Raw genomic sequence first — 13,147 nt, forward strand, 5'->3', positions numbered from 1 at the left:
GGTTAGTGCTACTTTGTACTCGCTCCGTTTCTAAATATAAGTCGCTTTACAGATTTCACTAAGGGACTACATACGGAGCAAAATGAATGCATTTATATTCTAATGTATGTCTATATACGATACATCCGTATGTAGCTTCATAGTGAAAATTCTAAAAAGACTTATATTTAGGAATGGAGGAAGTAGTTGAAAGAAATGGTCACGGCAGCCGTCACGGTCGAGTCGGAGTCGGAGTGTCGGACCAAGAAGCTTTCTAATATGCTCAATGTGTACACTACTAGTCTACTACAGTATAAACCAAGAAAAAATCAAGTTTTTTTTTATTTTTAAGAAAAATCAATGCACATGATTTCTGAATTTCCACTCTAAGGAAGTTCTCTTATTTTCAGGGAGAAGTGCAGCCAAGGAAAAAAGTTCCTTGGTTAGGATCTGAGGGCGGGACAATAGTGATAAAAAATGGTACTCGCACGTATCAAGTCAGAGATGAACATCCTCCTAAAAGTGGGGTTAATATCAGAGCGGCATCAACTCTAACCTCCGGTATACAAAAACTGTAACAAGAAGCACAATGCCAAAATGAGTAGAGCGTGTCATTTCAGGGTTCAGATCGACATTCATCGGGCAGAATAACATTGCAGTTCGACAGAATACGACATGTTAATCTGAATTTTCCAACAAAGTTGTGCAACATGAGATGAGGCTAGGAAATCCCTAAAACATGATCTGTCATGTTCTCTGTAATCCACCACACCAAGTACTTCACTCTTTTAGAACCACAAGATGGCGTCCGCCATTTTGTTTAGTCTGCCTTCAGCTAGCAACAGTCCACAGAGCAGGATAATACCAGGATAAATTTTGCAAACACACCCAATCGAATCGCTCAGGGTTCGGGACTAGTTCTCATGCGTTCTGGTGTCACAGTTCAAACACTACCAAAAAGTTTTCGCTCAGTTCGACAAAGTTCAACCTATCATATTAAAAAGTATTTGGTATCATATTTCTTTCTGCCAATTGAGACGAATGTGGCCTTCTCAAGTTAAGAGAGGTCTTCATTGATGCAGAGACCTGGGCATGCTAGGGGTTTAGGACCTATTCTGCAAAATCATGACCAGCCTGACGTTTCTATTTGTCTTCGCAAGCTGAATTTCTGGTTTTCTGAATTTTCAGGGGCCTGGAGGATTCAGATTCAGAATCAATGTAAACAGCAAGGTCAATGTGCCTCTTGGAGGGCCTGGAGCACTCGGCGGCAGAAATTTGATTGCTTTCTGGGTGTCCAACTTCAGTACCAGCTGACGGCGAATCCACCGTACCAAAATCTTGCTCACTTGACATGGCAACAACAGCTTGGTCAGCGGGGAGGGCACCAAAAGGTATATCCCCCACATGGCGGCGTAATTTTAGCAGGCCATTTACCACATCTCCATCATTTGGGTCGTAATGAAATTTATCGCCACCACCAGTGCTCTCTACCGTACCCAGTGCTAGGCCCACTGAAGGGTTGTGAAACTCTGTATCTGTTACTGTTTGGAGCGGTGTGGCGGATACACCATCCCGCATTGTGCACTTCCGTGAATTACATTCCTTGCAGCTGGGTTCATTGACTGGTGGTGTTGAAGATGATGAAGCTCTGTTATTGACCTGGTTCTGAATAGTTTCAACCATTGTGCGCATCTGCTTTGCAAGGACAGGCTGTAGTGCATTCAAGCATGCATCCACTGACGTCTTGTAAAATTCGGTGCACATCTCCTTCATCTTTGCCCTGAACTGAGACGTGAAAATCATGACACATTGTTAGAAAAGAGTAGAGGCAACACATTGTTAGAAAAGAGTAGATACTCCATATACTCACGTCATCATCAGATGGGATAAGTGCGTCGATGAAGTGAAGAACTCCATTTGGCAAAGTATGAGACGATGGAGTACATGATGGCTTTTCCATGAAACAAGTTTTAGTTATGTCTTTGAACTGAAAAGGGGAAACCCAAAATGAGCAAGGTGAGTAAAAAAGGACATAAAAGTTATGAGAAGCATACAGAAACATGGAAACAGAAAAAAGAAAAATAAAGATAGAAAAAGACATACAGAGAGTTTAACTAACCTTTAGTTGTGCAAAATTTATATTGTCAAACGCGCTGATGGCTTTATCATCCCAAGCTGGTAAACGTGGGATGCAGTTGCGAATCTTTGTTCCTTTTAGATCGAGATAATCAAAGAACGTTACCTAAACCATGCCCATTACAAAAAGCATATATCAAGGAAAAAACATCCAACTTCAATAAATGATATAAAATTGAAGAATGCACATACAAGTTCTATGTAATAGAAAGAGAGAGAGGCCAGATTAGCGACAGTAACTCACCAAAGGAATCATCAAGCATCCTCCGAGAGATATAGACTGCTCTTTACCTTTCACGGTTGGCTTGGACAAGGAGATCTGAAACTGTCTGATCTTTTCCACTAACCAGTCTAATGCAAAGCTGCACCAGTCATAGTTGGCGATATCATCAGTGTCAACAATGCCATTGAAGTAGTCTGGGCTCGCACAGGAGTGGCTGGTTGGACACAGGAAGGTTGACAATAAAATGAGCATGAAGATTCTAAGGAACTTTTCATCAGTGAGGTCATCAGACAATAAGTTCATCAAGTGTGAAATGCTAGGCCCAGTAGAATGTATTCCGGTGTCTTCAGCAATGACCCTCCTGGCCTCACTTGTTGCTATCTTGTCAATTAACCGACCACCCAACGGTATACCGAGAATCTGGTGGACTGTGAAAGGGTTTATCTCAAAGCTGCCAACATTTGGAACATTTACAGTTCGACTGTCACAATCGAACCAGATTGCTAGGCGAACTCCCAGATCCCTTGGCAACTGAGAGCAATTAATATCCAGCATTGTCCCAAATCCGCGAGCCCTGACCAAGTCCCTCTGCCTAGGATTTAACTTCTTAATAATAGTTCGGATTTTTGGAAGAGACAACTTCGTAGTGATGGCCTGCAAGGAGGGAGCTTATTGTAAAGAAAAAAAAAGGTATGACCACCTGGCCTAGGGCTTTCCACTGCACAAAAAATCAAATCTTATATAATCGTCACTAACTTTTGATCACCGTTGACAAAAAAATGTTCATATGGTTTACAGTTACCTAATCCTAGTTTTTTCAGATGTTGCAGCCAAAGTCTTACTGAAAATGTTTTGACTTTGACTGTGTCTAGAATGCCAGCTGCAAGGAGGCTGTAAAGAGAAGATCAAATGAATACAATAATGTTTGTTGCACAAAAATGCCATGTATTGTTTTCCGATAGCCAACCTGATAGTGTCCCCTAGTGAAATTACTGAAGCTGCATGTGTTCCTATAAACTCAAAATTAGAGATATTTATGTGCCAATTTTTCTTAAAGTTTAGTGATGGAGGTGAGGAGGCCAAAGTCCTGATTGCTACGATGGCGACCCATGATGTGTTGGGCATTGAACATGCTAGAGTGGAGAAACTTCATTTGTGCATGACATATGGTATGTACACAGGACAACCATTGTCCAATTTTGAACATACATGACTTCCATACAAACAGCAGCAGACTATAAGAGCTGGAGTCTGGCTGCATTGAAAATCGTGAAGGCTTGTTTTGTTCGGTTCCGAAGAAAGAATCAAGTAAGAGATACAAAGAATTCCTTCACGCAAACAAGTTGGGGTAGGCTAGAGCTGAAACCCATAAGATCTCGAAACCAACTCATGGTTCTGGCACATGGATACCTAACTTCCATGCACCGCTGTCTATGGCTTGTTCAAATAGCAAGCGATCAAAATAAGATCAGAGTTATTGTTTCTTTTTCTTTAGGTAAAGTGAAGAACTGTAAGACTGGCACAATGATTAATATGGCGCATGGAGTCCAAGCTGTACTTGTTAGGTTTAGGTTCAGTTAGTAGTAGTAACAAAATCTTTAAATTAGAAATCAGATTGCTTCTTTCCATGTTGGCATGTGAGAGTTCCATGTCGTCAAAACGTGTGGGTCAAGATTAGGAAGTCGGCTATTCACTATAAACAGCAAAAGTGTATGCCATGTAAGACATGTTATGTGTGATTAATAGACACCATGCGTTTGTGGGTTACAGTCCTCTTATACAGTTCCGGGAAAGCTATGTAAAAATCCCCCAAGTTTCAGTATCCATGCATAAGCCTCTACCGTGGTGTGAGTTACAAGGTGACACTATATGGTCTGTCCATGTTATTCCTTCGATTCGAGGGGTCAGGTGTTGTTTCCTCGGGGATTTGCAAAGACCATTTAAAATCTGACAAGAGAAGTGCTGCGAAAGATTGGGCTAACAATGAATCGAGCCTCACCTCAAGGTCTGGTCTGCATCACACCCAGCTATGGTGGGAACATTATGTATCTGTGTCTTTTTGAATAAAGTCTTTTAAGCACAACGTACACCTTTATCGAAAAAGAAAAAAAAACATACACATGTGTTAAGATCGTGCCTTCTGTTTCCATTTATTTTTTACTCCCTCCGTTCCTAAATATAAGTCTTTTAAGCGATTTCACTAAGGGACTACATACAGAGCAAAATGAATGAATCTACACTCTAAAGTATGTCTATATACATCCGTATGTAGTCCCCTAGTGAAATCTTTAAAAAGACTTATATTATGGAACGGAGGGAGTACTTGACAAAATAAGAAACAGCAAGCTTAGAATTACTTTGTACCTCCCAATTGATCGTACGATGCTAGGTGAATTGTCCCTTTTAGCCTTTGTTTAACCTCAACAATGCGGTTGCTATAGGGCATTGATGATAAAAAAAGGCTTTTTGAGTAATCAAAAGAAGAGAAAAACTAATGAGGGAACCAAACCAAGTCCTAGCAAAACAAAACAAAAAAACTCAATGAATTTTTGAAGGCAACGTATCACGCGAAAACGGTTGTTCAGTGAAAATCTGGAAACTTTCCCTCCTAACCATCAGACCTAAAATGGATGGATAACATGAAGAGAGAATTCCTTATATAACAATTCCATAAAATTACCTTCCCTATTTAACACTGAAAAAATATATTTTCCCTATCTAATACCGACTCTAGATTTTGTTCTAAATATAACATTATGTCCATTCTATGAGCTAACGGTGTTAAATTGCACATGAAATGACAATATTACCCCCGTCATTAGTATATGACCATTTTTTAACTCTTCTTTCCCATGCTACGCGTTCTCCTTTAGCCTGAGTGCGACCTAGCTAGCCCAACAACAGTAGCGCCTCAACCAGGTCGTCTTCTTCCTCAGGAAGCTGAGTGGCAGCAACACAACTGCCCCATGCCACCTTCGCTGACCATCAAGTTGTTTATCTACACCTAAGAGATCACAACGTGATCATTCCATTCCTACCCCGCATGCCACGATTAGTGAACTAACTGTGACGAAATCGAGGTTGCCAGCCATCCCGGCCCGTCTGTTCCATCTATGATTTCTGCCACCATCTATGATTTCTGCCACCTCGAGCAACCCTTTCACGTCCCCTTTGCTGTGATCGAGCCACGCCATGACGCCTCCATTTCCCCCACATCTATGCCTTTCTCTCGTCCTTTGCACCAAGATAGAGCTCGACACCCAGAGCACACCCGCAATCGTCCTCGCCATAGCACACAGAATCATAAGCCTCCCCAAGCCCAGTACAGGAGCTTCTCCTAATCCTCTAGAGTATTCTTCCCAAAGGAATCGATGAGTGATACCTCCAATCAGCCGCCCCATGGTCGTCTTCCTCACCTTCGATGAGCCACCGTCGGGCTCTGATCTCCTCCTCCGGCGACCCCCTCATCCATTCCTCTATTTCCTCGGGTCCTCGGGGTGCTTCCAAAGCTGCCAGCTTCCTCCCCATCAAGCCATGCGCCCCCGAGATAGGTGCTCGTCGACGCCGTGCTCCGATAGCCGCCTCCTGTAGCCGTGTCGTCATTGGCGTGCATCACAGTGTTACAATTCATGTGGGTGTGATTGAGGTGAGCCCCTCTCCTCGTGCCTTCTACTGCTTACGTGTTGTGCTCCGCTCGTCGCAACTGTCGTTCTTGCTCGCCGTTGTCATGCCTCCTAACCACCATGCGCATTGCCGCTACCTCCAACACGTGTGGCGCAACTCGTGCTACACCACCGTGCCCACACACCCCCAGCGTTTAGATTGTTAGGAAAGCAACTTGTATTCCCATGAGGCCATAGGCCGGTATATATACATGTACAGGTGATGGACTATATGCAGGAAACCCCTTATATATTGGGATAAATACAAGAGGGTACATGACTTATATTATAACTCTAACACCCCCCCCCCTCAAACTCATGGTGGATGAACAACACTGAGTTTGGAGAGATAAAAGCCATATTGTGCTCTAGTCTGGGCCTTCGTCAGGAAATCCGCCAACTATAACTCGGAAGGCACATACTGAAGAGCAATAACCTGATCCTACACAGCAGCGCGCACATAGAAAGCATCAACACCAATATGCTTGGTGAGCTCATGCTTCACAGGATCGCACGCAATGCTAATAGCACCTGTACTGTCAGATAAGAGCAGAGTCGGTGTAGTGACAGAAACACCAAAATCCTGAAGTAACCACCGTAACCAAGTCACCTCTGCCGTCAAAAGAGCCATCGCTCGCAACTCAGCCTCTGCACTCGAACGGGAAACTGCAATCTGTTTCTTCGTCTTCCAGGCAATGAGAGAACCACCAAGAAAAACACAGTAAGCAGAAAGTGAACGGCGATCTGAAGGATCACTAGCCCACGTAGCATCCGAATAGGCCTGAAGCTGTAAAGAACTGGAGCGAGGAAAGAATAAACGGTGAGAGATCGTGCCCGAAGATATTGGAGAACACGGAGGAGATGACTATAGTGAACCGATGTGGGAGTAGAGACAAACTGACTCAGAATATGAACCGGATAAGAAATATCCGGACGAGTGACAGCTAGATAAACAAGACTGCCAACAAGATGACGATAGCGCGTCGGGTCAGGAACGGGATCACCATCAGTAGCAGAGAGGTGAACATTGAACTCCATAGGAGTCTCAACAATGCGCTCATCAGTAAGAGCAGCACGAGCAAGAAGATCCTGGATATACTTTTCTTGGGATATAAAAAAGCCATCAGAGGTAGAAGAGACTTCAATCCCAAGAAAGTAGCGAAGAGGTTCAAGATCAGACATAAGGAACTGCTCACTAAGACGAGCCTTGACAAAGGCAATATACTCAGGGTGGAGGAACCGGACGTGGCGGACAACATACCTCGCCAGAGAGAACTCCCCAGAGACGGATGCCACGCATGTGAATCGCATGAAGCCAGTGAACTCGGTGTAGTTAGTACCATCAAAGATCACCGAACAGCGAGGGACAGCAACATAGCCAGATGCAGTAGACATTTTCTTTTTTCTTTTTCTTTTTCTTTTCTTTTTAACACGGTTAGGTCAAAAATGGATGAAAGTGCCATTTTGGGAATGAAATTCAGATTGGTGTTAGATAGGGAAGAAATATATTTTCTAGTGTTAAGTAGGGAAGCCACTTTTATGGTAGTGTTAAATAAGGAATTCTTACATGAGAGATGGGATTCCCCTCAGTCACTTAATTATGTTTCACAGAAAAACCCTGACATGTCTTAATCTGTTGTACAACCGAAAGCGGCGGCAGAACCATCGACAGGTGGGTGCAGTGATCGCAAGGCGTCAATGACCTTCGGGTCAGACGCGGGAGATCATAGATCATTGTGATTTTCTGTACGGACGAGGAGAAGCTATGCACGACCTCCAGTGGCTGCGCACAGCAGCTCCGGCATGAGACTAAGCCGAGGCGCGGAACTGATTTGAACTTTGCAACAATGGTGATCGGTTGGAAGTGAGATTGTATTACTATTGCCTCTTGGAGTTGCAGATGATGCTTTGTTTGGAATCCGTCCCAGGCAGACATCTTCCAATCAGTCTGAACCCTCGAAGAACTTCTTGCAGTCAGTTTCAGTTTCAAGGAAATTAGGGGCTGCGAGCTCCTGAGTAAAAGAACTTGCAGGTCAGTTGAAAGGAAAAAAGAGTCTAATTCCAATGAGGTTTCCCGGGTTCTAATTAAACAGCCTAAGTCTGAACTCTAATGTCATGATACACAATAAAAATAAAATTCAAATTCATGATACAATTAGCTCACATTGCCGAACTGACTCCAGAACAAGTAGTAAACAAGGGCAAAATTGAGCAGAGATATGAACTCTAGGTGCAGATCTCAACTAACTAAAGAAAGCAACTAAGCTAGTTTTCCGCAGAGAGGTTGTGAGCCGTCTCGTGGTCTGCGGCATGTGGGGGCAGGGGCCAGCTGTGGTATCCCTTGGAAGCAGTCGAGAGAGCGAGCCAGCAAGGGCATGTGCAAGGAGAGCAAGGAAGATCACATATTGTTTTGAAACCCCCTGACACCATGTAGCGCTTGCTCGCCGGCCACAGCCACTTTCAGGAATTGCCATTCGACAAGTTGGTCGGGCATCGAGACATAGTCCAAAAAGCAGGACTGGAAAGTGGTGGGTTCGAGATCATTGCTCGGTGTCGCGAGCGCTAGGTCCCTGGTGAGCTCCGGCGGTGATGTGTTTTGACAGGAATTAGATTGGATCGGAGTACAACCAGATTAAGACATGTGAGGGGGTTTTCTGTGAAGGGTTTTTAAGTGGCTAAGGGGTATCTCACCTCTTATGTAATACATTCATTTTAGATCTGATGGTTAGAAGAAAAGATTTCCAGATTTTCACTGAACAACCGTTTTCACCAGATACATTGCCTTTTTTGAAAGCCTAATACATATTTCTAAAAAACACACGTGCAGAAAATGGTTTGATAGCTGTAATTTTTTCATTTGTGGTCGGCTGACAAAAACAGGAATCCTTTCAAAATATGATGTGTTGAAAGATGCGAATTGTTTTTTTTTAACTTGGTTACCAAACTTTTGCAAGCTTGTTTCATAAGATTTTGAAAACTCTTAGAAAATACATGAAATGCATCTACCTTATGAAAGTGCATCCTGTTTTTTGGAAGTTAATCAGAAAATGTTGAAAGCTCCATACATAATCAGAAAATCAGAAAATGCATCTACCTTATGATGTGTTGAAAGATGCGAATTGTTTTTTTCTAACTTGGTTACCAATCTTTTGCAAGCTTGTTTCATAAGATTTTGAAAACTCATAGAAAATACATGAAATGCATCTACCTTATGAAAGTGCATCCTGTTTTTTGGAAGTTAATCAGAAAATGTTGAAAGCTCCATACATAATTTCTGAAAAGCAAATCATAAGTATTTGACAGTTGCATCTCTTTTCATTTTTGTGTTGTTGAGCATGAAACAATAGATCTGGCATTTCAGAAACTGGTATGTGGAAGATGTGAGAATTTATTTTTGAAAACTGATTAGCAAATGTCCAAAAACATGTTTCTTATTTGTTTAAATCTCTTCACGAAAAAATCATGTGCATCGCCATTTTCTTTTAGTTCATCTCCAAATTTTTGGAACATCTCGAAACAAAATTCAAGAATGCAAAATCCTCAGAAAAGCAAAGAAGGAAAAAGGAATACTGCAAAACTGGTTTATGAGATTTCACTATTGGCATCTCAGTTTCACCAAGGATTTTTTTAGAAAGAAGGCCCTAACCAAGGTTTCTCTGCTCACTAGTAATACGCTTACCAATCGAGCTAAAGTCATTTCTTGCTGTTATTCAGCCCAACTCCCCCACCCATGATGAATTCAGTTTATTCATGTATTATGGAAAGTTCCGCATAAAGTACCCATCATTGTACAAATGCAGGAAATGTTTCACATGCAAAAGAATGTTTGCATAAACTTATATATACTCTAAAGCGATTGTAAACTTATAACCCAGGGATGAATAGCACACAAAGCATACCTTGCCATGTATCACGTCGCCTATAGTCTCTCGTGATTTGCTCGAGCGACTATCAGACGCACCGGTAAATCTTAGATGCACCATCTTGTGTTGCGCCCTCTGTTTCAATAAATAAAGAAGTTCAGGAAACCAGACTGTATTAAGTATGTATTATATTCCTGCCATAACGAAAATTCATGATAATTTTGCCCAAAAACATGCATTGTTTGGAATATGATTACTCGTGAGCTGAGATCACCAGACATCTGATTACTCATTAGGAAGTTTTCTAGATACAGGTCACTGCATAGGAGAAAGCCAGCCGTTACTTTCCAACAGCCACATTGGGCTGTTGGAACATTTCCATTTCAGACATTATGCCGACTTGTGCTGGCTCTCAAAACTGAAACGAGGACAAAAGGAAGAACTTACAACAAACAGAGGTTGAAATTAACTTTTATAAGATTTCATACCACCTTTCAACAAATATGAACTGTACTACACGAGATTGCAGACAAAATAAATGAAACTGTACTTCAAAATACGTGAAGTTTCAGAAATTCAGGATGAGCTTTCAGAAGAAGAAAAAGCATTTTAGCAAACTCATCATGCTAACTTCCAGCAACGTTTTAGGAAAGTTCCAGAGACCCGAACCCCAATTTCTCACCAAACCAGCACCAAAATTCAACTGAACACTCTCAACTTTCCACTAATACACTTGCAACTTCCTGCTAATGTCAGACACTGGATCCACCAAAAATACGAGATTTCAACAACCAATTGCCAGATTTCGGTGAAATTAACCGCAGCTTTGTACCAAAAAGAACAACAAAACACACGAGAAATCAGAGGTAATTAAACATTTAAACCCTAGATCTTGCTGTCTTTCCTGCTCTGGCGAAGGCAGGGGAGAAAGGAGACGTCTCCCGTCGTGACAGGAGCGGGGCGAGGCGCAAGGCCGCTCCCTCGAGGGCTCCTGCTCTCGTCGGAGACCGACGGCAGCACCCGGAAGGGCCGGCGGCAGAACCAGTGTGTTAGCGTTTTTGTGCGTGTGGTGGTGGATGGGTGGGGAGGAGCTCACGGTCTGTACCTAGATCCGGCGCAGCGGGAGCAGTTGTGCTCCGTGAAAGGGGCGGCGCCGGCGGCTGGAGCTGCCGCGGCGGCGCGGTTGGGCGGTGTAGAGGAAAGCAAGTGGAGAACTGGAGATGCGAGCGAGGGAGGTGGATGGGAAATGGAAAGCGTGACACACAGAAGTGAAATACGCCGCTTTTGGCTTTATTAATATATTTTTTTCTAATAAAATCGAGCATAATATCTTCTTTCTACCCGTAATAAGTACCTAAATACACTTTAGGCTTGTTCGGTTAATCCCCACCACAAGGGGATTGAGGGGGATTGGAAGGGTTTGAGGTGGATTTTGACTTGCTGGGGATTTAATCCCTTCCAATCCCCTTCAAACCCCTTAAAAATCTATGGAACCGAACAAGGCCTTAATGTGAATCTCTATCTCTATTATTAAAGAAGAACCCGTAGATTGTTTCTTTCTCCCGCGCCACCTATGGATCGACAGGCCTCTTCCTTTCATTGATATTTTTTCTTGAACCAAACCCACCTCCTGCTTTTGCTTTTTGAAGGCTTACATCGTCTCCACCTCCTGCAATCCCGCATGTAGCACACAAGAAAGCCAATCGAAAAATCCGCCTAAAACATATGCATGTCTCATTTCTTCTCGCTCGAGCAAAACCTACACACTCCGCCGATCCAGATGCATTGGCAGGCAACCGCACCCTTTCCTCTTCCTACCCCTCGCCTCACATCGTACCCAATATTTTTTAAGGTTCCGCTCTTACCTATACGATCACTCATACTCTCTAGCTATTCACCCACTCTTGCATGGTCTGTTTATTCATGTTATACTCGTCGCCATTAATTCTCTCTGTGTGTGTTGAGGAACATATTTTTGTAGTAAATCGATAGCATACCATCAAGCAGTGCGACGACAATGGAGGAGACATGGAATTATAGGACATGCTTTTTGAGGAGTTATTTTACCAATATATTGTCAAAGTGGGAATGGTAAACCAACAGGCCACACACGTACATCAAAGCTTGTGTTGTATGGAGAAAGCCTCCGGTGACTTGGTTGACATATTTCCAGTGCCTAAATATGCATTTTCATAGTCGTAGGACAACCTTGGCAGCCCTCAAATATTGTTTGGAACTTCGGTGCATCACTCATAAACACAGGTGACACAACTGGACTACCACTGATGCTAATGGCAAAGACACTGCGTCGCTTCAATTTGTGGGATTCTTAGCATCAGAGTTAGAAATGATGTAAAATCCCATTAAAAAATAAAAATCATTTTGAATCCTAAAAGATATTGGTTTATTTAACTTGGTCCCAAGCGGAACGGGAGGATTCTTTCCATGTGGTTCAAGCGAATGAAAATACTCATACAAAATGTAGTGCCAAAGAATTCATAGGAAAAAATATATGGATTGCGAGGCGCCAGCCGATCCGGCCCGTTGGCTCTGGGTCCAACGAGGCGGCCCAGGCCCGCGGTCAGGGTGGCCGGCCACACACGCCGACGTGGAACGTTGGGGTAGGGTTTCCCCTACCCTCCAGCGCTCCGAGATCAAGTCGCCGCCAGCTCGCGTCTCCCAGGCCGGGCCGCTCCCTGCCCGAGTGCCCCTGCCCGCGCCGCCACCTACCACTGCCTCCCTTCCCGCGCCGCCTCCCGCCCGAGTTCCACTGGTCGTGCTCGCCTCGCCAGCGTCGCTCCGTCCCTTGCTTGCGTCGTTGCTCGCGGCGTCCGGTGTGCACGTCCCTTCGCCCCCTCCCATCGCGGCTCCGAGCCCCTGTGCCCCTGTGTCGCGCCTCTCGTACCGAGACGAGCTGATGCCCCGGTCGTTCGGAGACGGTCTGGCAAGGCCGAAGCGGCCGCTCCCGGCAAGCTCAGCGCCCCGGCCCGAGTCCGGTGTTCCTGCGTCTGCCCCGGAGGTGATGTCCGCTGCGGCCTCCTCGCGTTCCGGCCGGGGTGGAGCTGACTGGCCGGAAAGGTCCCCGGAGTTCTACTCCGGCACCTCCCTGCGCCGCCCCTGCCTCCCCGGGATCTGGCACGTGACCCCTGCCTGTCCCTTCCGGGCTCGCCGGGGGATGTTCGTCGCCGGGAGGCTGCCCGCGTGCGACGCGAGGATGTCGACAGGGAGGACGAGCTTCGGGCCGAGTTGGTGGCGCACCCGCCGACGGCCGCTAGCGCCCGGGA

At 44.5% G+C, this 13,147-nt stretch overlaps 1 protein-coding gene across 1 annotated transcript; it reads right to left on the minus strand.

Annotated features, from left to right (window-relative positions):
• Positions 1 to 593: 593 nt before the first annotated feature.
• Positions 594 to 11,114, minus strand: LOC123412306. Its single transcript, XM_045105261.1, has 6 exons — positions 10,969 to 11,114; positions 9,900 to 9,998; positions 2,360 to 2,992; positions 2,099 to 2,221; positions 1,850 to 1,966; positions 594 to 1,764 (listed from the first exon to the last, which is right to left on the minus strand). The coding sequence occupies exons 2-6, from the start codon at positions 9,981 to 9,983 to the stop codon at positions 1,123 to 1,125; spliced, it is 1,599 nt and encodes a 532-aa protein (XP_044961196.1). The 5' UTR covers positions 9,984 to 9,998; positions 10,969 to 11,114; the 3' UTR covers positions 594 to 1,122.
• Between the last annotated feature and the right edge of the window lie 2,033 nt (positions 11,115 to 13,147).

This window comes from Hordeum vulgare, chromosome 7H (genome assembly GCF_904849725.1).
Source record: "Hordeum vulgare subsp. vulgare chromosome 7H, MorexV3_pseudomolecules_assembly, whole genome shotgun sequence".
NCBI classification, from domain to species: domain Eukaryota; kingdom Viridiplantae; phylum Streptophyta; class Magnoliopsida; order Poales; family Poaceae; genus Hordeum; species Hordeum vulgare.